The 25,962-nt window shown below is 42.1% G+C and overlaps 1 protein-coding gene across 2 annotated transcripts in view; it reads right to left on the bottom strand.

Moving 5' to 3' along the window:
* Positions 1-25,962, bottom strand: part of INPP4B (inositol polyphosphate-4-phosphatase type II B) — a 514,637-nt gene that overhangs the window by 304,027 nt on the left and 184,648 nt on the right. For both annotated transcript variants that reach the window (XM_030563920.1, XM_030563921.1), the window contains exons 5-6: positions 3,968-4,086; positions 1,770-1,886 (exon numbers count right to left, since the gene is read on the bottom strand). In XM_030563920.1, the coding sequence (XP_030419780.1) occupies positions 1,770-1,886; positions 3,968-4,086 (236 nt within the window). The remainder of the gene's footprint in view (positions 1-1,769; positions 1,887-3,967; positions 4,087-25,962) is intronic.

Here is a 25,962-nt window from a genome sequence, read left to right as displayed (position 1 = left end):
TTATATGGGCTAGATATTGCACTCTGCCTTGCATAAAGGGCAGCATATAGCTGTGTCACTCAAGAAGCGGTGCAGGGAAAGCACTGTGTCCATACCAGCAGCAGATTATTACTACCCACCATACTGACTCAGCCACTCTGTCTAGTGCGCTGACGAGAAGGAGGCATAGTCAAGGCTCTATCAGCCAATCCTCATCCCTCCCTGTCCACTTCTCACTGATGTTTTCAGATAGAATGACGGAGGTACTGATTGGGAAATAGCAGGAACACCATTTATTCCCCTTTATGCAGTGCTTAACCTGCAATGAAAAAGGAGCTGGAGCTCAAGCTATTTTTTTTTTAAACATTCGTAACTGATGCAGCAAGCCCAGATTTCTGTGCCCAATCTGTAAAAAACCCTTTAGCTGTTTTTATGTTAATTACATACTTCAATTTTATAAATCATTATATTGGTTCAATATCTTTAATATATTAGAAATAACTTTAGAACATAAGAACAGCCATACTGGGACAGACCAAAGATCCATATAGCCCAGTATCCTGTCTTCTGACAGTGACCAATGACAGGTGCTTCAGAGGGAGTGAACAGAACAGGTAATCATCAAGTGATCCATCCCCTGTTGTCCATTCCCAGCTTCTGGCAAACAGAGGCTAGGGACACCATCCCTGCCCATCCTAGCTAATAACCATTGATAGACCTATCCTTCATACACTTATTAGTTCTTTTTTGAACGCTGTAATCCCTGAACCTTGATCCATGAAATCTATACAGATAAAAAATATTTCAAACACCATTCTTAAAATACACCCCACATTCAAAAGAAAACAAATCTTTAGGGGCCAAAACTGTTCCCAGATATTCTGTTGGATCTCCACCTGCCTAACTGAATTTACATGTGTACAAACAACAAACATCACTCCCTTTCTTTTTAAGGGAAAACCTATGCACATGAGTACTTCATTCATGTGAGTATCTCCTGTGGCACCAACAGGGTATAGTTAAGTTGTATTTTCTACCTGAGGACTCTAGATAATGAGCTTGAGTACTGTTGTTACTATACATCAGCTTGTATAACCCTTACTTACATTAGTGATTAATTACTCACATAAGCAGTTCCACTGATTTCAACAGTCTATTCATGCAAGTAACTGCTCACAGCATAAAGGGTTCTCAATCTGGTCCTATAGGATTTAATTTAGATTTTCCTGTGTCATATAGTATGTTTTGTACCCTTCACTATTGATCACAATGGTAGTGCTGGGGGAGATACAGATATCAATATGCAAAACATTAAACCAAAATGTGATTATCCATTACCTTTCTTAAACCTCAAATAACAGGCTTTACTATTGTTTTATGTTTTACATGACTAGTATTACATGATCAGTAACATATTTCTGGAAGATTATTTACAGTCTTATTATCTCAATCTATTCCATATGTTCTCTACCAGCAATAAAAAAGGCACATAATAGTAACCTTTTCTTCCCCAGAAATATCTATACAGTTTCATAGAACAAGTTAAATAACAGTACACGGTCCATCTGAAGGGAGGCGGGGAACATTCCTGTCAATTTCGCTCCACCTTTCTAACCATCATGAAAAACATGTAAGTATATTTTTAGAAATAAAGCAAAAGCAAATCTGAGTAATCAACATAGATAGTGTTCAATTTCCAATGTTACTAAAGGGGTGGGGGAGAGAAGAAGCAAACATTATGAGAAAAAGTCTGAATAATATTTATGTAAGAAAAGGAGCTAGATACTTACCGTGTCCTGAGATTTATCTTTGACATCATAGACGGTTAGTTTTATTTTAGTCTCCTCATAGATAGGATATTCCGGTGGGAATGTCACACCAGTCAAAAACAGTGGGTCTCTTGTTCCCTGTACAGCACAAGTAAACAGCTCAGATTCGTAAGGTAGCAGCTGTGTACTGTTCAGTATGTAATTATGGACGAGTGTGCAGAAACTATGGAGTTCTAAAGGAAATATATCTGCTACAGTAAAGAGAAACCTGAACTGCCAAATGCTACCAAAGTCAGCAACATAAAAAGTAATGGTATAAAAACTTAATCATACTGAAAAAGAAGTGCTTCTGGGATACGCAAATGACGACAAATGCCCTCATGTGGCCCTGTCACCATACATCAGTACTCTTAATAGTGCTCAGTGATAAACAATTCATTTTAAAGTAAGACGTTTTATAACAGCGTTTCCTTAAGGCTAACAGTTACTACTGTGGACACAGATATAATTTGTGCAAACAACTGAAGATGTTGGTTGATTAAATCACCTAAAAGAAAGGGCTCACAATAACATCAACCCAATTTTTTAAAAATTGATCAGCTTAATCATCATGCTGACAATTAACTCAATTTCTTAATCAATTATTATCTTCTAAAGTTAAAAATGTAAGCACTGATTTTTTGCAGCTGCAACTCCAAACTTACCACAGACTGACTTATAAAATAACTCTATACCTATATAAGTAGACCTTCTGTTGCTAAATATCCGGTTCAAAATGTATAATAAAAAATATGCAATCCCTTAAACATTATTTTTAGGCTACAGACTTTGGATATTACATTATCTTATTTTAAAAAATAATACAACAGTAGTGTATGATGGAATCCAGAAAACTGGTACTTTTCTGATTAGCTCTAGCAATTTAAAAAACGCTGCACTAGCAACTTTAGTAAGTTCTAAGATATGAAAACTGAAACATACCATATGAAACCACTGTTGTCATTTCTTTGGCATAAACATATATAGAAAGTTTTTATTAAAAACAAACTTTAAATGTATTTTGAAAATTAAAGATATCTTTAAATTTCCTAATAATTGAAAGGAAGTTTTTAGCATAACTCACATAACATTTGTTTGGTGTACCTTCCATTTTAAGGAAATCCACCAACTACCAAAAAGGAAGTGTCCTAACCATAGACACCCAGAGCATGAATATGACAAATTCAGAGCTCTGTTCAGAATCTGGGTCATCTTCATAATAGAAAATGAGTCTACTTCTGTCTGAATCATTTATTCCACCTACAACAGTACATCAAGCTAGACAGTCTGCACTGAACCATCTTGATCTGTTTCAGGCTATTTGAGTGATGCAGTTTCAGGATGGCTAATGGTTCAAATCATGACAACTGAATTAGCAGTCAGCTGGAATCAGAAGATCACACAAAGTGTTTATGAAACATTCCTGTGGCTTAGATTTATCAAACAGCTCAGTTTATCTCTTAAAGTAATTCTGAATTTGTATTTGGGGGGACACTTTCTTGCTTTTAATAATCTTCTCCAATATTATACATGAAAAGTTATGTTTATGCTACATAGTTTCACTTACGTAATTATATAGTAAACATAAACTTTACTGCTTATGAAACTGAAAATTCGGGGGTGGGGGGAATACAAGCACTAGCAGAGCAACCATGCAACTTTTGCTACAAAATGTAAAGCAGATGATTATTAAAACTATACATACCTCTCCTTTTCCGATCAAAAAACAAATACACACTTTTAAACCTGCAAAAGCGTCAAGTTTCCAATTGAGGGGAGAATAAAACAAAAATGAAAAGATAACACTACATAATGTGTACTACATTCTTCTGTGATTAAAACATTTGTACTCATATTTTAGCTTAATTTTCTAGATTTGTTTCTTAAGGAGAGCAAATATTCTCCAGCTCACTCTAAAGCTATGTCTGAAAAACCAGACTATTCTTTGTGTCTCCTGTTGGCAAAATAGACTTTTCATGAACAGGCAAGTTCATTTCCCACTGTTTATCCTGGTTAGGTGCCAAGAGTTGCAGCACATTCTCAGGTATGCCTTGCTAATATCTACAGTGAAGCTTGCCTACTAAAGACTGTGCACTAACTTGTTTCAGCTGTTCATTCATTTTCTAAGGAAATAATACGAAATTTAGTAAGGAATGGTAATGTAATTAAAGGAAGCTCACCTCCACAATTTCAGTGCTTGAGTATCTCGTCAAAGTCTGTTGTGCTGGATGTACTACTGAGATCTGCACAAATGTATTCAGCTTCCGATCACGGGCAGTAGCCACTAGATCCTTGCACGCTGGAAATGGCACAAGAGAAAAAAAAACCACTAAAAACAAATCTGAGAGAAAACTCTGACATGGGACAAAGCAGACTAAACTACAACTCTGGATTAAACCTCTGAAAGACTTGAGCTGATTTAGCAGAGGAAGTCCCTTGGAAGCAGTTTACAGAAATAGGAAGTCACGTGCTGCTGAGCTGAACTGAGATTTAATTTCCACTAACCACATTTGCAGCTTCTGCGGGACTTCCCTGCCAGAGGCTCATCAGCTCTTTTAGATGAACACATGTGCACGCACAGGCATGCTCTGTGACACTGGATAACTTAAAAGTTAAAACGTCATCTTTCAGCTAATTTGCCATGAAATCTCTCTCAGGCAGCCTTACTTGGTCATCTTTTGTCTAACAAACTTTATGGTATTTCACTGTTTCAGGAAAATGCTAAACCAATTAAAATTTGTCACTGATTACACTGGTTTAGATGTTCTAACAGCACATTATCAATGTCTTGATTAGTATTAATCACAGGGTAAAAATCTATATTTTTAAAAGCAACAATAAAAATCAACTGTCAGTGACTGACAGATATAAAAGGGAAGAATAATTGCACTCTGGCTATAACACATTATTAAAACTCATTTTACTGGATAAATATGGAGGAATTCAGTTTTTAATTAATAATGAGTTTTCAGTTTGAGCTGAAAACTATGCAATTAGTGTCTTCTAATAGAAACAGCAGAAAGGGCTGCAAAAGCAGTGGCTTTCACTTCCTTCAGTGGTGGGGAGCAGGAGCACAGCTAAGCTGCGCTGCAGCAACCAGCATTGCCAATGGGGACATGAATTGGCTCCAGAACTGGATGGAACCTATCCAGCTCTCTTCAGTTAAGAAAGGTTCTTACAACGTGGGTTGTGATGGGATTTATAGATTTTTCAGTCCTCCAGTGGTACCCTAGAAACCCTGCCAAACCAGGCAGAAGTTAATTCCAACCACAGGTTCATGGTGTTTTCAGGGAATTACTGCCAGCTTGGAACTCATTTAAATGCAGCTGACCTTCAGGCTCAGCACCTTAAAGATGAGCTGGGTTACTCACAGAGCAGGCAAACAAGCTAGCTACCTGGCTCTGATAAGAAGGCAAAACGGGGAGTTCTGGAGAAACAAAAACATACCTAATTTGGTTTGTATTTTTCTGCTGTGTGTTTGGAGTTTATTGTGTTTGGAATGCCTTGTAGACAACATAAAAGGAAAGCAGCCAGAAACTTTCATCATTTTTGTATTATGGTTAAATCAGAACCTGGAAATAATAAAACATAGGCCCCAGAGAGTATTTTGAGGTTTCTGTCTAAATTTGGATTGCCAGTGAAATCTATTGCTAGACACTCTCACACTGATCCTACCACACCTTAGTACAGAAAGTAAGTACACGGACAACTTCTCTACATGGCGAAGACCTCATGAAATGGCTGATATAACAGCAACAGAGCCAAAGAGCAACTCAGCAGCAATTTCTGGAGCCACTGCTTTAAAAGATCACCAACTCCCTGACATGTCTATAACTACCAGCACCACCTTATCTGACTTGGAGGCCTACTTCACTATGTTTGAAGGTTATCACATCCCAGTTGGCCAGATAGACATGGCCTACCTGAATTGCACCCTTCTTGAAGGAGGAAGTAAAGCAGTTTACAAGGCCCTGAACAACAAATCTGCCAAGGACTATAAGCAGCTGAAGCTGGCAATGCAAATTCCAGTCACAATCATTCCTTGCAAGGTCCTGATCTCAAGCCACCACCCAATCCCTAAAGGGAAAGTCCATCCTGTGACACTGATCTGTGAATAGCTCAGAAAATCTACTGTTCTAGGAAAATACGTGGACATCCTTCCAGGGAATGTGCAAGACTGGATCATCGGCATAAGCTGGTACAGTGTCAGCAGCATTCCAGGCAATGAACAACATGCTTTGACTTGAATTTACAAGTCACTTCAACCCAGATACCAATCCTGAAAGGAGGGTCCAGCCCCCTGGAAATATGAGGAGCCATCAGAGATGATGGGGAAAAAAACACTAGGTTATCAGAGGAGACAGATGAAAATGGACACACTCAGAGAAATTTCAGAAGCCTCCCAGGGAACCTTCCGTCAGCCAATTACAAAAGTAACTCTCAGCTTACAGAGACCAAAGGTATCCATCTGACTAACTGTTCATTTTAGTTGTGGGATTGTACAGGATAGTGGGCAGAGGCTTTTGTTACCTGATCAGTTGGGCGGGGGGGGGGGGGGGATGGAAGATGACATCAAGTCTACGTCGGTACGTCGGCCCAGTGAAGATTTGGTAGTCTCAGAAGTAACTCATGTCTCAGTTAGTAGACTCTGGCTGTGCCCAAACACCATCCTGGTGAAGATCCTGTGCAGATCACCTGTGTCCGTGTCCATGTAGTCTTATCTCTACAAGCATCCTGATCAGAGCAGTGAAGGTTGGGGTTGAGATGGCTAACAAGGTACCTTGGATCATCATCAGGAGGGTTTCAAACACTGATGAGGCTGAACCACGTTATAGCAAAGTTGGGAAATAGTCATTGAAGATTTGGGGTAACATTTTCAACAGTGCCTAAGTCTCATTGAAAGTCAGTGGATTTGGGGCTCTTAAGTGCGTAAGTCACTTGTGGAAATGGGATGCAGACTCCTAAGTCACTTAGGCACTGTTGAAAAGTTTACCCTTGACAAGACTCCCTCAAAATTTACGAAACCCATTCTTGATCCCAGAAAAGTCAGAGATGCAAAGTAGGCAGGTGTATTCTAAGGTCTTTTTGTGAAATCCCCCAAGAATGCTGAAACTAGCCATGGTGTTATATCTTTACCAGATCTCACCTCAGACCTCTTGTCAGGATCTTATAATCTGATGTAGGAACAACATGAAAAGGAGGTCTATCCACAGCTAACTATAGTGGGGCCATCACCTGGAAGTCCCAAATTTTGCAATTTCCACACTTTGAAATGTAAAGGCATTTGCTGTGTTAGGTAGATTCGGACTGCAGACAAGCTAGTACACCACCCGCTCTCAGCACCAACAGATACCCAACCAGAGATCCTGCTACTAGTTCTTCCTCTGTCTTGTTCAGATTACCTAGGAAGAGACAACACGTAGTAATGTGCACAAGCCAAATGGCTTGTGGCTGACAAGACAATCAGTTTCTGCACCTCCTGTTCAGAGTGCCAATATGTGGCAGCAAAGGGAAATTTTAGGTCCCCCCTAGTGCCCTCTGAGCATATAGGGATAAACATTTTTGGACTATTAGGGGACACCAATTCACCCCAATGGTGGGCAGTTACACCATTCACTGTCCTGAGGCCATACCACTGAGGTGCATACCTGTTTAGATCATTGCCAAAGAACTCTATAGAGGACTTCTCTTGAGATCTGCTATCACATGAAGATCTCACTGACGGCACTAAACTATGCCTCATCTAATACTAGAAGCTTGGGATCTCATTCAAATGTGCCACTTTGAACCTTAGCGTATCACCCAACCACCCACACAAATGGTCTGGTTGTGAAACTTTGTGAAGTTAATACAAGAGACTAGGAGATGCTCACTTCATCCAGTTTACAATATGGAAAATTTCACAGATGTCTACTGCTTTCTTGCCCTTAGAATTGTTGCATTGGCTCTATCCCTGGGAAATCCAATATCTTGTTGGCTGTTCTCTCTAAGCTTCTTCACATTCTTTTGATATACAGAAATACAGTATGGTTCAGGAAACTAACACCAGTCTACTGCACAGAACCAAAAGCATGCATAAATGTAGCCATTTAATATAATTGAAATATTCTATAGAAAAAAGTTTGTATAAAACAACCCTGACGTCCTGAAGGAGTGTATTCTTAATCAGATGGGTAACATACAACATGGGTGGGAGTAGATGAGATGAACATAGCTATCCCTTATCCTTGATTAGGGTGATCAGATGTCCTGATTTTATAGGGACAATCCCAATTTTGGGGTCTTTTTCTTATATGGGCTCCTATTCCCCCCACCCCCTGTCCTGATTTTTCACACTTGCTGTCTGATCACCCTGTCCTTGATGCCCAAAGCCAGCCACACATGCACACACAAAGGCAGAGGTTTAGATTACTTTTCAACACTACCCTATACTTGACTTTAATTCTGGAAATGACAGAAAACTTAGTGGACTGAGAAGCAGCAACCTGGAACTGCATGCCAAAGTATATTAATCTATTCATTGTGACTACTGACTCATGATTCAAAAGCCTGAGTCATTCATCCTCACAATGACCCCATTTCTACTAAGTCCACCAGTGCACAATGAAAGCTTAATGAAGAAGGTGCATTACGAATTTAAAAAAAAAACAAAACACCTAAGACATATACAGAGAAAATGGTCTCAAACATGTTAAGCCAAGAAAACTGCATATACACTATGTGTAAAAGATACCAAAGGATGTTCAAAGTGACTGATGTGAACGGGGTTGGGGGGGTCATGAATGGCTGAGAAGAGCATTGCTCTAGAATATGATTATATCTATACATTTTTACAAAATATTGTGGTCCATATATGAAACTGTTTTACAGTACAAAACGGTATAAAATGTCTTCAGACACACATTTCACTGATTTTATTCTTCAACATTTAAAATTCATTTTCAAAGAAATAAAAATACAGAGGGCTTACTTAAAATGTTGTTGTTCTGTTTCCATGACTAACAATTTCTATTCCACTAACAACACTGTAAAATTATCCTTCCACAATATGGAGTATAAACGAAACAAACAGAAGAAATGCTTCTCTTTGTCAATCATTTCTCTGCTATTCCGCTGGTTTGCTCCAAGTAGTAGCACTATTCCTATTCCATATAGTCTCTTTCAAGGTGCATGTATACTTCTAGATTAGCACTGAGTTTTGTCATCATTCAATATTATACTGTTCACTATACTGCACTAACATATTGTTCTGCTTTTTTTCTTTTTGGAGGTCTTTTTTGTGTGCACATCAGGACTGTGCAAGGGGGAAACTGGTTACACAGCTCATCCAGGATAAAGGCTGTTGCCTGGAGTCTCAGCTCATGGAGTCAGATCAGACTTTAAACTTTCATTTAAAAAAACAAAAGAAAGTTTCTAGCCCTTGGGGTTGCAGAGAAAAGCTTGAAAACAAACCCAAGGTAACCATTCCAGCGATATCTGTTGGAGTCTGTAGACAGACAGAAACAACAGATATGAGTAGTGTGAACACCCCATGAATACGGCAGTTAACTCCAAGACCCATCACTCTGTGGAGGCCTTCCCAACACCACCCCAGCTAGAGCCTTTGTGGGTTGGCAGATTCTTACTGCATAAACCTCTCTAAGATATAGCTTTTCCTATCCATCTACACCGATTGGGGCTACTGTTGATTTTATTTATTAAAAGTGAAAAGTGAAGAGCAATGTATTTGGCTGTACAATCCTTCAGTGTGCGAGTGCTTAGAAAACAAAGAGGCAGGACATTTAAACCAAAGCTGTTGTTAAAGTCTCATCATAACAATAGATAAACTGACAAACTCTCACATTTCCCTTTAATTTCCCCCATACAAAGCAAGGCTGTGGGCACACAAGGCATTCCTTACTGCCCTGGCCCCAGTGATCAGAGGCGTACTTTTGGGTTGCCTGTACTAGGCCAGTAAAAACAACATGGTCTTCAACTCATTCCTAGTGAACAGTCTCCCCTTTTTCCTCCCACATGTTGTGCAATGCATAGCCTACACACACTGGCTACTATAGAACACCATCTTGCCTTCAACTGGCCTCTGTCATCTGGCAACTGCTCAGCAGGCTAAATGCTCTCACATCAGAGGAGGGTATCCTGAGTCAGGACAGCAGAAGATAGCCTGGGTCTCCTAAAATATCAGTGGGCACAGATACCCTATTGATATCTATGTTGTCTGAAGGAAATAAATTCCCTTTTGTCTAAACAGATAAACACCAAGCCTCCTGAGCACCTGGCATCATGCAATTGCTAGTACATCCCACATTGGTGTCCACGAACCTCCTGCTATGGCCGGGACAAAGGCCTGAATAATGAGCAAGTAGTACCCTTTCTGGTATCCTCCTGGGGGAAGAGCAGACACATCTACCACCTGTGGGTAAACCACAGCAATAATTGCCTCACAAGCCTCCATCACCACAGCACCAAGTGTTCACTTGCCAATACTGAACTGGTTAGACAAGGTCCAGCAGCAATCAGGGGTAGCCAGTTTCCAGACAGTAAACAGCAACTAGTTTCTGGATTGGTACGTCCTCCCTCATCTGCATGTCCTGGCACCGAAGGGAAAGCTTCTCATACTGCTTCATGAAGGTGGCCTTCCTCATGAGGCAGTTCTGGAGCCACTGCTGGTCATCTCAGTTTTGCATGGTGATGTAGTCCCACTACTCTGTGCTTGGCCTTATTCCAGATCTACTAGTCAGCTGTCTCCACTCTGCTATGTCTGCATGTGGTTGGTGTGATCTCCTCACCAAGGAGGGTGACAAACCACTGCCAAAATGCCTTCCACCATGTCTCATGCTGTCAATTTTGAAAACAGGCATTGCACTAATGGTGCCAACAGCTAGAACAGGTCACATTCCTGAGATGGATCAATGCCTTGATACCAGCTGAAACTGAGATCATGGACAGAAGTGAGGAGTATGAAGAACCAGAAGTGCTTTTACTTATGGTGTTGGTGGGCTAAGTATACCTCTGCACAGAGGCCTGGGAAGGACAGACATGTTTCACAGTGTTTTCTGGGAGAAAAATTCACAGAGCAACGCAGCTTAGTGCAGCACTAAGAACCCTGGGATATGCCACCAGGACTCCTAGCCTGGGTTAATGCAGTACCAGTGTGGATGCAGCTACATGAGTATGACTTGACAGTACAGATGTTCACAGCGGCGCTTCGTCTGACCTGGGTCCTTCCTGCCAGTCACAACTGGATACTACAGTAACCTAGTTACCTAGTTCAGCAGAAATGCATAGTATATAAAACAGCTAACATTTTACAGGGCGACATCTGTAGTTAGCAGTGGGAGAATAGCCCCCATCTATAGTTCATGTAAAAGTACCGTATCAGAAACTGGGGTTGTATCAGTTAGACTGGGGACATTAAGAGCAATCCCTGTGTTTTCTGCAATGGAGAAACAATGTTTTAAACTATGATCACCTTAAGTAGTAGGCTGGTATGTCAGTCAGAAAAAAAGTCACCCTCATTCATAGAACTCTGGAACTAATATAAACCTTACAACCTTAAGAAACAGTTAAATGTCACTGTAGAGTCTAACATTAAAGCAGGCAAGCATATGCCAGATAACAAAGGCTGCTTTGGAAAAATGCTATAAATTTGTGGTGAAGGAAAGGGGGGAATGACCGTGAGAGAGATGTGATGCCTGCTGTACCCATACAGCCTATTTAAATCAGTTCAAATTACCATTCTCAATACCACAAAATTTCTATCCCAGAACACTCACTGCTCACTTTGGTTGGCATTTGCAATATTTCAAAAAATTATATTTTGTAACTTTCTCATCTGTTATGAGAAATACTGGATGCCTGAAACTTGATCAGATCACAAACTATTCCATTTCCAAACGCTAGATTTCTGCTATCTGAAAAAATACCATGAATAAAAGGGCAAGACCATAATCTAACATTGCAGCAGCCACCAACAGCCACGGAGGCCCCTGCCTATCAGTAGCTCAGCAGTATGCACCACATGTGTAAGGAGGAGGCAGGTTTTCCCTACCTCATCAGAGGAATTAACACAGACATATTTAGTACACCTCTACCCCGACAGAATGCGGATTCGCATACAACACAGTAAAGCTCTGACACACTGCTCTGAGCAGCGTGTTAAGAGTGCCGGGCCAGGCTGGGGGGTTTGATAAGGGGCAGAGAGTCTCGGGGGCAGTCAGGGGCTCCCCACGCAGGGTCTTGGGGGCAAGAGCTGTGAGAGGGCACTTTTGGGGGCCCCGCAGTCCCAGAGTGGCCTGGGGGATTAGCAGGGGGCTGGGAGCAGCCCACTCTGCTTCCCAGCCATGTCGCTTGGGGGGGGGCATCCTTTCCCCAACCTCCCCACACTCACCGGCAGCAGGAAGCGGAGCGCCGTGGTTGGGAGCTGGCAGAGTGGAGCGGACTGGGGCCGGGCTGCTCCACTTCCCACCACTGCTGGTGAGTGCCTGTCAGGGGGCCGGGAGTGGCGGGGTGGACAAGGGTTGGAGCAATCAGGCAACAGCAGAGTTGGGTAGGGGGTGGGATCCTGGGGGTGATTAGGGATGGGGGTCTCTGGAGGGGACAGTCAGGGAACAAGGAAGGGTGGGGTGGGAGAAGCAAGTTTGATATAACATAGTCTCACCTATAACGCAGTGAGATTTTTTGCCTCTCGAGGACAGCATTATATCGGGGTAGAGGTGTATTGTGACTTGCCAAGTGCTACACTACCTCATACTGTTGCCTGCTACTGATGCTACATTGGGATATTAGGTTAAGCAGTGTGCCACACAGTTCACTCTTGGATGCCATGCTTATTTATGGTGCTAAGCTGTGTTAGCAGCAAGGGAACATCTGGGGTCCAGTTAAGGCACCTTTTTCTGGCCATTGTGTTCCAGCTGCAATGATGCATGCACAGTGACTTGCTCCAGCTGTTCAGACAGTGCAGTTTACAACTGGGGTGCTGCACCATCTAGTACAGAGGTTGGCAAACTTTTTGGCCTGAGGCCACATCTGGGAATAGAAATTGTATGACGGGCCATGAATGCTCACAAAATTGGGGTTGGGGTGTGGGCTCTGGTTTGGGGTGTGAGCTCCAGGATGGGGCCAGAAATGAGGAGTTCAGGATGCTGGAGGGGGCTCCACGCTGGAGTGGGGGAGTGTGTGAGGGCTCCGGCTGGGGGTGCAGGCGCTGGGGTGGGGCTGAGGATGAGGAGTTCAGGGTGCAGGAGGGTGCTCTGGGCTGGGACAGAGGGGTTCAGAGGGCAGAAGAGGGGGGTCAGGGCTGGGGTAGAGGGTAGGGTTGCAGGCTCCAGCTGTAGGTGTGGGCTCCGAGGTGTGGGCTCTGAGGTGTGGCTGGGGATGAGGGGTTTGGGGTGCAGGAGGGTGCTCCAGGCTGAGACCATGGGTTTTGGAGGGCAGGAGGGGGATCAGGGCTGGGGCAGGGGGTTGGGGCATGGGGAGAGGTTCAGGGGTGCAAGCTCCGGGCGGCATTTACCTCAAGCGGCTCCCAGAAGCAGCAGCATATCCCTTCTCCAGCTCCTACGTGGAGGCACGGCCAGGTGGCTCTGCACGCTACCCCGTCCGCAGGCACCACCACTGCAGCTCCCCTTAGAGCGTTGGAGAGGGCCATTGTAGCAGGACCTTTGGAGCGCCTAGAAGCCAGAGGAAGTCCATGCTGCTGCATCCGGGAGATGTGTGGAGCGGCCCCCCGACCCTGCTTCCTGGCTGGAGTGCTGGAGCAGGGCCATGCCACTGCTTTCGGGAGCTGCATGGAGCGGCCCTCAATGCTGTGCCCTGGCTGAAGCACCGGAACGGGGCGAGCCTTTGACCCCACTCCCCAGCAAGAGTTCAAGGGCCAGCTTAAAATGGCTGGCGAGCTGGATCTGGCTGGTGAGCCAGAGTTTGCCCACCCCTGATCTAGTACTTGCTGGTGCTGCATGTTCTCCTGCTTTTTTTTGTTTTGTTTTTTCAGATGGAGGGGTCATTTATATGACCAGACCCTTCCCTTCTAGCATGGATCTCTGCCTCTATTTGCATATTGCATCTGGCTCTATCATTGGCCTGCTGTGCAGTCTCTGCAGTACTAAGTACAATGCACAATTCCTTCTGTGCACAGTGTGTACGCAAGTCTACTTCCTACCTGCCGGTGTGCAACTTATCCTCTTATGCTCTCGAAAATGCTGATGTAAGTTAGGTCATAATTTTGTTCAAAATAAGGCCATCACTTCAAACTGTAAAATGGAGAATGTGGTGTACTAGGATAAATGCTCTAAATTCAGTCCACTTAGAAAACTACTGGTGTGTTTATGCAAATCATTTTAGTAGAGCCATATGTTCTGTAAACAAAATAAAATAAATAAAACAATTTCATTCTTATAAAGAAAGTATCTTCACACTCCTGTTGGGCACCTGAAGAGAATGTGTGTATCAGCATAAGGAAATCTAAAATGCTAGATCATGACTTAAATAGTGTTAGTAAAGCACAACTTAAGTGGTCGGTTTAGATTTTTTTAATTGTCCTCACTTCCTGTCCCTACATTATAAAGTGGCTGGCATCACTACTAATGACATTCCTGTTCTGCCCTGGAGAGGACTTCATTTCACTGGAAGAACAACTGGGAGAGGAGAAAGATTATGTAAAAGTGATTATAGGCTTACGAAAGCACTGTATACATTAACATAAAAATGGATTTACACACAGATATTCCAAAGTTGTAACTGATTTGGCACATGTTGATATTTTAGTGCAGAAGTAATCTTTTTCTTTCTCAACGGCCAAATTTCTTGGGTAAGGTAAACTCAAGGTCCAGATTTCAGAGAAAATAATAAAAAATAGCAATAATGATAATAGTAAGTTAAAAAAAGATTTCAAGATCCATTCAAAAGCATCTGGCAGTCTAGATTTGGCCTGCAGTCCACCTATTGACCATCCCAGCTTTAGTGATATCATAATAGAGCAATTGTTTTCAACATGCGGTCTGCACACCTCTGGGGATCCACAAACTATATCTAAGATTTCCAAAGTGGTCCACATCTCCATTTGATATTTTTTAGGGGTCCACAAATGAAAAAAGGTTGAAAACCACTCTACTAGAACTTAAACTCTTAGAAAGTGGAAGTTAAGGTATCATTGCCCCTTCACTTTTTTTTTTAATACTTATCTATATCTATCTCATCACAAGACTACTGTAGTGAAAGCCCAAGCTCACAAGAATTCTGTTCACAGATTTCCCATTACACTGAACACAGAGTGACTGCAGGATCTAGTGCTAAATGAGAAGCAGAGAAAAAGCAGATAGGACACTCATAGTAAACTTTCACCTTTTACTTCATTGTTTTTTATACCATAGGCTTCTGTAGTCATTTATTTTAGGTTTTCCAATTATAAAGTATTCGACTGGCACAGTCATTTAGGCTGAAAGCAAGAAATGAAAGGAGGCTGACCACCATTGCCAAAAGAGGAAATAAACTGTATATTAAAATAAGAGCTCCAACTAATTTCCAGGTTGGAAACTTTTTAGCAGTGTGTGCTGTCCACAATGTCCAACTTTGATACACTGGCACCATTCTTCTGCATAAATAATTATATACCAGTAGCAATCAACTAAGCAGGTGGTATTTCATTTCACTCTGAATGCGCAACAACATTATAACCAGGACCGCCCGGGGGGGGGGGGGAACTTGCCCCAGGCCCCCACGAGAATCTCTGAGGCTCTCCCTTGCCTCCACTTTCGCCTTCCCCCATCCACCAGCGCCTCAGCGCGCTGTGTCCAGGAGCAGCCCTGGACAGAGCTAAAGTTCCTCCCACTCAGAGCCGCGTGGGAAGGGGGCGGGATTGTGAGCTGGAGCCAAGCAGCAGGAGCTCAGGTCCCGCCAGAGCCACGCAGCTGCAGTGCTGTCCAGGACGCGGCGTGCTGTGGCTCCAGGAGATGGGGGAGGTGGGGGTAAGTGTCACGGTAAGGGGGCCGGGGCGGTTGGATAAGGGGCAGGGAGTCCTGGGGACAATCAGGGACAGGGAGGAGGCAAAGGTTCAGGGGTGGGGGCGGTCAGGGGATGGGGAGTTGGATCATGGGCGTTCCAACGGTCTGTCAGGACTTGGCGGGGGGGTGTGGATAGGGGTCTGGGCAGTCAGGGGACAGGGAGCGGGGGGTGGTTGGTGGAGGGTGGGGTCCTGGGGTGGTGGTCGGGGGGATCTTGGGGGGGGTGGTCAGGGGACAAGGAGCAGGATAGGTCGGGGTTTCTGAGGGGGGCAGTTGGGAGGCAGGAAGTGGGTGGGGGTCAGATAATGGGCAGGGCCACGCTGTTTGGGGAGGCACAGCCTTCCCTACCCTAAAACTCATTCAGCAGTTTGAGGCTGGCAGACAGTTATTTAAACAAAAGAGCCAAGCTGTTATCTTTTCCCTTAGGGCTACCATCCCTTTCACTTCTCAAATGCCAAATTATAGTCTACATTTCATTTCAGTGCCATAGGGAGATTCATGTCAGGGGAGGGTAGCTTCATTTAAAATTAACCACTTTAGATTAACAGTGATAGAGCCAAGAGAGCCATGGGGGAGGGAATCACATGAGAAGGGCAATATCCTACACTGCCTACCTCTTTCCCAACCCTATCAAAGGAGACCCTCTCTCCCCTGCAAAATTCCCCGAGGCTCCAGAGGGGTTAATTCAGTCATTCTCAAACTGCTGTACTGGTGACCCCTTTCACATAGCAAACCTCTGAGTGCGACCCCACCCCTTATAAATTAAAAACACTTTTTAATATATTTAATGCTATTATAAATGCTGGAGGCAAAGGAGGGTTTGAGGTGGAGGACAGCTCGGGACCCCCAGTAATAACCTCGTGACCCCCTGCGGGGTCCCAACCCCCACTTTGAGAACCCCTGGGTTAATTTAAATTTAGCACTCTGTGTCCATTCACATGCATGTGCTATTTTGAGCATTTCAGTTTTCACAACATAGGCTCATCCCAGATTCTGGAACAAGCTGAAATGCTCAGTTCGTGGAGTATGTACATAAGCTATACTAAAGACAAACCCACAGTAACCATCTCCAGTTTGTGAGGAAACAGATAAATTCATGGAGGTTAAGTCCATTAATGGCTATTAGCCAGGATGGGTAAGGAATGGTGTCCTAGCCTCTGTTTGTCAGAGGATGGAGATGGATGGCAGGAGAGAGATCACTTGATCATTATCTGTTAGGTTCACTCCCTCTGGGGCACTTGGCATTGGCCACTGTCAGTAGACAGGATACGGGGCTGGATGGACCTTTGGTGTGACCCAGTATGGCCATTCTTATGTTCTTATGTTCTAACCTAAATGAACTCAAAGTTATGGAGACAGATATGAGTTAAGGAAGCCAGAAGAGTATCAGAAACTTGACTGGATGGGCTCAGGCATTTGGTCACTAGCTGAGGTGGTTCAAAAGTTTTGGATTTTTTTTAAGCAGAATTTTTTTTTGTTTCTTTAAACAATCAAACAGCAAGCAGCAAATATTTGGCCACATACTTCTGAAACCCCAAACCATGTTCAGGTTTTGGCAGACTAATTTCAGCTTTTAAATAAAAAAAAAAATTTTTTTTGAAGGAAAGCAGACATTGTCAGTGACATTTTTCTGCTTTTTAAAACCCCCTAGTTCTCAATCCAAAAAAACTGTTCGTGAAACCCTTTTAATGAGCTTTAGTGCCTTTCAGCACTAGCTGATACTGAGAACCAGCGATACCTTGTAAAGGTGACTTGAAAAGAAGTTCTCTCAAAACTGGGTATGTGCCAAGATAAGGAAGGTTTTTAAATGTTTATTTTTCCTAGGGACACCGGGGGAGGGGGGAAAAAAGGGAGGGAGTGGGGCAATTTGCCCCAGGCCCCGCAGGGGCCCCCACAAGAATATAGTATTCTATAGTATTGCAACTTTTTTTATGGAAGGGCCCCCCAAAATTGCTTTGCCCCAGGCCCCCTGAATCCTCTGGGCTGCCCTGATTATAACACAATACACTCTTTCAATAAGCACTGTTGAAAAAAGTTCTGAGGAAGCCACTAGTCTGAATTTCTTGGATGGAAAGAAAATTATTTCCTGAGAGCAATTCTCTAATAAGGAAAGAAATAGTTTATACACAGTTCTTCTCTTCCTTCATCCCCATGTCTATGTCATCTCATCATCATCATATATTTTAGGTTTGCAAAAGGAAGTAGATTATTTCCCAAAATAAAGCAACCAGAAATAAACAATACATAACCTAAGTAGTGTATTAAATGCCTTTCATTTGGAGGGCACAGGCACCTTTCTTCAAGAAAATGAGATGTCCTACTTGATATCTTTTAGATTGTGAGCTCTTCGGCATAGAGACTGTACATTTGTACAGCACCTCACACAGTGGGTTCAGACCTGATTGGCCTCTAGGTGCCAATATAGATGTTGTTAATAATTACAACAACAGTATTACAAAGGTGACCACAATGAGGAAGTCATGCACCTCAGAGCTAATCACAATTAAGATTGCTCTTTCGCAGCTTCCGAATAAATACATTGGCAATAAACTGGTGAGTCTTGCTCACATGCTCAGTGTTTAGCTGATCGCCATATTTGGGGTCGGGAAGGAATTTTCCTCCAGGGCGGATTGGCAGGGGCCCTGGAGGTTTTTCGCCTTCCCCTGCAGCATGGGGCACGGGTCGCTTGCTGGTGGTTTCTCTGCAGCTTGAGGTCTTCAAACCAGTTTTGAAGATTTCAATAACTCGATCCTGGGGTAGGGGGTGTTATAAAATTGGATGGGTGGGGTTCTGTGGCCTGCCTTGTGCAGGAGGTCAGACTAGATGATCAGATTGGTCCCTTCTGACCTATTAGTCTATGAGTCTATGAGTCTATGAGTAATATATAAGAACATTGCAGATTGCTGTACGCTCTCTTACAGACCTCTGTGTACCCTATATGGAGCAATTGTAGCAAGTGTCAGAGAGGGGACAAAGATGTGATGAGATGCTGGTAATATACTAAAATGGCATCTAAAAATGAAAAGGTAGACCAACATTGGAGCAACTAAATTATTATAACAAAGGCTGATATTCGAGTATACACCCAAAAACCCTTTAAGATCAATCTGACTGAAGAGAGTCATGTTTCTTTTCTTATAAACTTTAATTTACAGGAATCAGAGCTTTATAGAGGGTAAGCCAACTGACTCAGTTTTGATCAGTTCCACAAACAATACTTGAAAGATTTTCCAAGAGAAATCAATGAGGTAAAGTTTTAACATTACAGCTTGCCTCCTCTCCACTCCTTTGTGTGTGAAGCAATCAGAAAATGTCAGAGGACTTTCAAACAGGGTATTATTATTTATTTAATATCTATTTATTATTTGTCCTGAAGTGACACTCTCAGACGCTCAATCAGGATTAGGGACCAGCTGAGTTAGGAGCCATGAAAACATCAAAGATAAAAGAGTTGTAGATCTAAAAACAGGACCAGGTGCAGAAACCAAGGTGTGAGGAAAAGTAAAATATCAGTGCTTTGCTAAAAGAGCTCTTTGACATGTCAGGGTAAAATGGAGAACACCTCCAGGTCAGAGAAAATTATAGAAAGATATACCGTACTTTTAATCAAGAGAGAAAATGGAATTCTGTAATCCAGGTCAATCACTTTTAGCCATTTGATAATTACATTTCCAAACCAGCACTTACTTGATAGGAAGCTGCGGAGTAATCTGCATGCAGATAATGGTTAAAGGAGAAGAGAGCCCATCTTGAATACTTGTCAGAGAGGTGGGTGTTCTAGATCAACAGCTAAATGAGTGATTGAAATAAGAGGTGCTACTCTACCTTATGGCAGTTAGAGATTAAGCCATTTTGGATATTAAATAGAAACAGAAATTTTGTAGCACAGGAGCTGCAAGAGGTAACAGTGTCATCTCTTCATTAGGAGAAAGAGGAGATCAGACTATGAGGGGGAAGGGAAAGACTATACATAACACCAACAAACTACAGAGATCCCAGAAAGGTAAAATAAAGAGTTTTAGGAAAGGTGCAATCAAAGAGTGATAAGGTGAGAGCTCTAGAGGATCCACTCACTTTACTGGAAGAGTCTTGTGCAACACTAGTAATTCAGTCTGCAGGACCCATATTCCAAACACCCTTCAGAAGTGAGCTATATCCCCTATCCTCTTCAACTGAGGGAGTACCTCTCAACCGGCAGACCTGTCTGGGTACAAAGACAGTCTTTTCTGTCGAAGACCAGCCAGAGGATTAAGCAATAATCAACACCTATTGGATGACAAATGGCACACTGCTGGTGCCCTGCTGGTAGCTCTAGCAAAACAGTGTAAAGGTAATTTTGAAATAACCCTATTTAAAATAGTTTATATTCTGAAACTTTCAGGACCTTCTTGGTCAACAATCTGTTCATCTCCTCAAAACTAATGAAACTGTCCGAAAGGATATTGTTCCAAATTGTCATCTCATCTATTGTTGTAGCTGACATTTTAAAACTGATCAGAAAGGGAGAGACACTAATCACCTTCCACAGACCGAAAGACACTGAGCCTTATTGTGACACAAACAACATAGTTTGATCCTGGTAACCTTCATGGAATGTCATTTCTAGCTGAAGTCCTTTAAAAGGTCAAAGAAAACACTGTTCATGCTGGAATACTGACCATTCTTAAAATTGCTTCATTACTATAGTGTCTGTTATCTTATGTAACTAAAGAATGACCCTTTTCCTTTTCAAAAGAATCTCTGAAATAATATTTAATTGACCTGAACTCACTAGAACAATGAAATTTATAGTTAAGAATAAAAAAAGGCTTTCATTTGTCTCCTTGTACAGGGAGTTACTTCCAGGTTTTGAGACAGTTTACCTATGATGCATCTGCTCCTAATGAAGTTTATAGCAAAGGATGCATTGATCTGAATGAGAGTGAATTCAGATCTCCACATAGCCAACATTGCTAATATGTTACTATAGAGATCTCATACTCTAGTACTTGACCGCTTTGAAAACAATTCTGTTGCAACCTCTGGCAAGTAAAATAGTTAGTTCCATGTATATGAAGATCCAAGAACCACCACTATAGTAGAAATTTCAAAATAGTGCCTGTATCCTCTTCTGATAATGCCAAGCAGGTTTATTTTTTAAAGCAAGCCCTGCCTATGCAGTGGTCTCATCTGAGATGCTTATCTTCCCCCTACCATTAGGTCACACTTAGGCCTGGTCCACACTACACAGTTAAATCGATTTAAACAGCGTTAAATCGATTTAACTCTGTACCCGTCCACACTACAAGGCACTTTAAATCGATTTTAAGGGCTCTTAAAATTGATTTCTGTACTCCTCCCCAACGACAGGAGTAACCCTAAAATCGATATTACTATATCGATTTAGCGTTAGTGTGGACGGAAATCGAAGTTATTGGTCTCATTCTTTTACTGAGCTACCCAGAGTGCAGCGCTCCGGAAATCGATGGTAGCCTAGGACCATGGACGCACACCACCGAATTAATATGCCCTAGTGTGGACGCGTAAAATCGATTTTATAAAACCAGTTTTATAAAACCGGTTTTAATAATTTCAATTTTATGCTGTAGTGTAGACGTGGCCTTAGAGTTATCAGGAAGAGCAAATGGTTTCCAACCAGTTGAAAGATAAGCCTGACTACAGAAGCATAGCCTGACATTTTAGAAACAATGTTAGCTGGGATTTTGTGGCTGCTACTCATCTGAAATTTCCAAATCTTCCAGGCCCTGAAGATGAATCTCACTTTTCAGATCACAGCTCATATTGCAGGACTCACATTTCAAATCCAACATAAGTACATATTTAGCTAAAGCGGTGAAAAGAAAAACATCTAAATAATGAAAGGTTAAAATCATTCCCCTTTTGATTTGACTTTTATGCCCATATACAAAGATTTCAAGTCAGCCTTGAGAAGTATCTTAATGCACTATTGCAACCCTTTCAGTAGGCATGTTTAGAGATATATTTTAACAGTTACATTTGACAGGCAAATTTTCAGTCAACAAGGTACGGAGCTGTTAACTCCAAATAAATAATTACAATCTATCATGCTAACTTACTTTAAAATGGTTTCATTAATATATTACTGACCTATCAAAACCTAATGATTCTGTAGGTCAATTCCATACTGTGCACTCATAGCAAGAACTGTGACCCAAAATATTACTATGATCTGAAAATAACTGTTACTTTAAAATTTTCTCCCCAAACAAGCTGCACCCACTTAAGTTGAGGCTAATGGCAGTTATGTTAACTGAAGTTTTATGTGTCTATTTGTCTGAGAGTATGAAAGTGGCAATTTGAATTTCATACTGTTGGGTAGTTATGCAGTTTGAAATTTGCTTCCCGTAAATGTTGAAATTAAAATTATTTTTGTAAGGATTCACAATAATAAACCTTATTTGCTAGAATATATGTAGAAAATAAACACAAAAAAGGAACAAGCACATGTGACACCATGGCACTCCAATATTCACCACTGTCATGTAATTAGGATATGTTTTGTACAAAGTATGCCTTGTGAGATATCATTTTAAAAGTTTTGATCTGATAGGTAGTAATATCTCATTAAATTGTACATGCTATTATCATATGTGAAGTTCTGAAGTTTGGCTATGTGTTTGTTACTGAAACACACTGTGAGGTTGAAAACACTCACAAACAGCCATGTCAGTCAGAAATTCTCAAAAGGGATTCTCAGAATTTATTTCCTATTTGTTCAGCTCTCCTCCAGCCTATGGAAGCCTAACTTGTTCATACTACTTCAACTCGCAAATTAATTCAACCCATTCTGACATCCTTTGTATAGACACACTAAAAATATCTGAATGCATTCACTCAGAGTGAGAATGGAATTTCTTAATACTCCTACACTCATGGATGTCTTAGTCTCAGAAAGCTGTGTAAACTCTTGCTCTTAGACCCTCTGATTTCTCAAAGCACATGAAAAACTGTAATAACTTAGTAATACTGAAACCCCTGTCTAGCCAGCCATCCCTAATACAGTTGAACCATCATTTTAACGACTGCATTCAACTATATGGTAACACATTTTTAAAAATAGTTACATTTGTAACATAATTATGGGGCTTGAGAGACCCCAGCATTACTGGAACATGGCAGCAGGTGCCCTATTAATAACATATGAGACAAAGCATGTGAAAGCCTATTAGGTAATACATCCTGCAAATAGAGTCCAGGAGACTCTGAGAGGCCAAATAGCACATTGTGAGGAGAGGGCCTCACTGGCCTGAAAGACTATCGTTAACTAATGAGGGGAAAGATGTAACAGGGGTAGGGCGCTAGAAAAAGTAGAAAGTCAAAGGCAGCAGGAATTGAGAGAAGTGCTGAAAGAAGTTGGAGCATCTTCATCTACCTGTTTCCCTCAACTGCCCACCTGAAGAGGAGGCATTGTAAATATCCCTGTGGGAGCGAGAGAAAGATCTTCTTTTGGCTTCCTGTATGGCTTAGGCCTGGCTGCTCTGCAGCTTCAAAATACTATACATTTCTTCTGTCTGGTGAGAACAGCAAGGACTGCAAGGGCATGAGTCAGCAGCAGAAGAGAAAACTGGAAGAGATTTCAGTCAACTCTGCCACAGTCAACTCTGCCAAAATACTTCAACTCTAAAGCAGCCTTAGTGTAACTATAACTGCTTTTTAAATATTTGAACAAAACCAGCTTGATATTGTAGTACTACTAACTCTACTGTATTGTGATGCAGAACGTGCAGCTTTCAAGGTGAGAACTTTGCTTTAAAGGCCAGCAGCAGCGGGACCTAGCAGTGGGTTTCCAATTCTTATAGGTGTAGGATGGGAGTAGCCAGAAAAACTGCACCCCCTGCAGATATTTTTCAGGAGAATGATGAAGGCGGGAGTAGGCTTGTCTTGTCCCTGACTCTGAACAGGTGGGATGGGGAATAGCCAACCAGTCACTTCCTGAAGAGTCTGGCTCGGAGCCAAAAAAGAATACTTGGGGAAGGAGAGGGTTGGCAGGGATAGTGTACCAGCCCTCCCATTCAAAAGATCGCTGAAGGCTAGGAGTTCTTGAAGCTTCCTGTGAATAGTGTAGGAGTAGCTCATGCTGGTTTGGCTGGCTTCTATTTGGGTCAGGAGTACCGATAAGGATCTTTATATTCTTCTATTGGAGAAAAGCCCTGGGGCCATCTTAAGAGAGCACGCTTAAAACTCCTTACTAGAGTGTGTGTGTAAAATAAAAGTGGGAAGAGTACAGAGTTAGGAAATGGGGAACACGAGAGAGGGAGGGGTGAAGGAGGATTCAAAATTTAGGGACAGTAGGAAAAGAAAGAGGAAAGGAAAAAAGCATAGTGAAGTAGAAAAGGAAAACAACAAATGTAAGAGGAACCAAGTAAATATATAAAAAATGTTAATTAACAGAAAAGATACATGCAAAATAATTTAATAAATAACCAAATTTTAGAAGATTATTTTGAAAATGTGCTGTGGGGACAGAAATTTGCATAGCCCTAACCCTGTGTATGTCATGTCCCTCACCTGACTGGTTTGTTTGTTTGTTTGTTTAAGCTGAACAAAATTATCCATCCTGGTTCTTTCCAGTTATTTTTCTGGAGGTTGCACCTACGGGGATGGGGTGTCTGGAGTTACTTCTGATTTATATTCATGGAAGTGCAATCAGAATTAATGTGTTTCAATGGCAAGCGTTCGCTGACTTGATCCTATAAACAAAAGAACAACCCAGGGGTTTCAAGAGAGTACTTGGTTATCATCTTCACAACTTAAAGTCACTGTTTCATACCTGAACTGAGCCCACTGGCTGTGTTCTTATATATTATTTTTTATATCAAGAATTAAAAGTTGAATTTTCATATTTACACCCAAGAAGGAATTCTCTGCAGTAACTCAGTTCCCATGTCATCCAACATCTCCCCGCAGATCATTGAGCAGACCTATCTGGTGGCAATCCAAGATCAATTGCCCAAATTGACAATCCTATCATAACATCCCCTCCATATACTTATCGAGCTTTGTCTTAAAGCCAGGAAAGTCTTTTGCCCCGACTACTTCCCTCGGAAGGCTGTTCCAGAACTTCACTCCCCTAATGGTTAGAAACCTTCGTCTAATTTCAAGTCTAAACTTCCTAATATCCAGTTTATACCCATTCGTCCTCGTGCCTACATTAGTACTAAACTTAAATAATTCCTCTCCCTCCCTAACGTTAACCCCCCTGATATATTTATATAGAGCAAGCATATCCCCCCGCAGCCTTCTTTTGGCCAGGCTAAACAAGCCAAGCTCTTTGAGTCTCCTTTCATAAGGCAGTTTTTCCATTCCTCGGATCATCCTTGTAGCCCGTCTCTGAACCTGTTCCAGTTTGAATTCATCCTTCTTGAACATGGGACACCAGAACTGCACACAGTATTCCAGATGGGGTCTCACCAACGCCTTGTATAACGGTACTAACACCTCCTTATCCTTGCAGGAAATACCCCGCCTGATGCATCCCAAAATCGCATTTGCTTTTTTAACAGCCGTATCACATTGGCGACTCATAGTCATCCTGCTATCAACCAGCACCCCAAGGTCCTTCTCCTCCTCCGTCGCTTCCAACTGATGCGCCCCCATCGTATATCCAAAATTCTTATTATTAGTTCCTAAATGCATAACCTTGCACTTTTCACTATTGTATTTCATCCTGTTCCTATTACTCCAGTTAACAAGGTGGTTCAGATCTTCCTGAATAGTATCCCTGTCCTTCTCCGTGTTAGCAATACCCCCCAGCTTCGTGTCATCCGCAAACTTTATTAGCACATTCCCGCTCTTTGTGCCAAGGTCCGTAATAAAAAGGTTAAATAAGATCGGTCCCAAAACCGATCCTTGAGGGACTCCACTAGTGACCTCCTTCCAGCCTGACAATTCACCTTTCAATACGACCCTCTGGAGTCTCCCCTTTAACCAGTTCCTTATCCAACTAACAACTTTCATATTCATTCCCATCTTTTGCAATTTGACTAACAGTTCCCCGTGCGGAACCGTGTCGAACGCCTTACTGAAATCTAGGTAAATTATATCTACCGCATTTCCTTTATCTAAGTAATCCGTCACCTTCTCAAAGAAGGAGATCAGATTGGTTTGGCACGATCTACCTTTAGTAAATCCGTGTTGCAATTCGTCCCAATTACCATTGA

The sequence above is a fragment of the Gopherus evgoodei genome, chromosome 5 (assembly GCF_007399415.2).
Source record: "Gopherus evgoodei ecotype Sinaloan lineage chromosome 5, rGopEvg1_v1.p, whole genome shotgun sequence".
Lineage (NCBI taxonomy): Eukaryota > Metazoa > Chordata > Testudines > Testudinidae > Gopherus > Gopherus evgoodei.
This window is presented reverse-complemented; position numbering and strand designations above follow the sequence as displayed.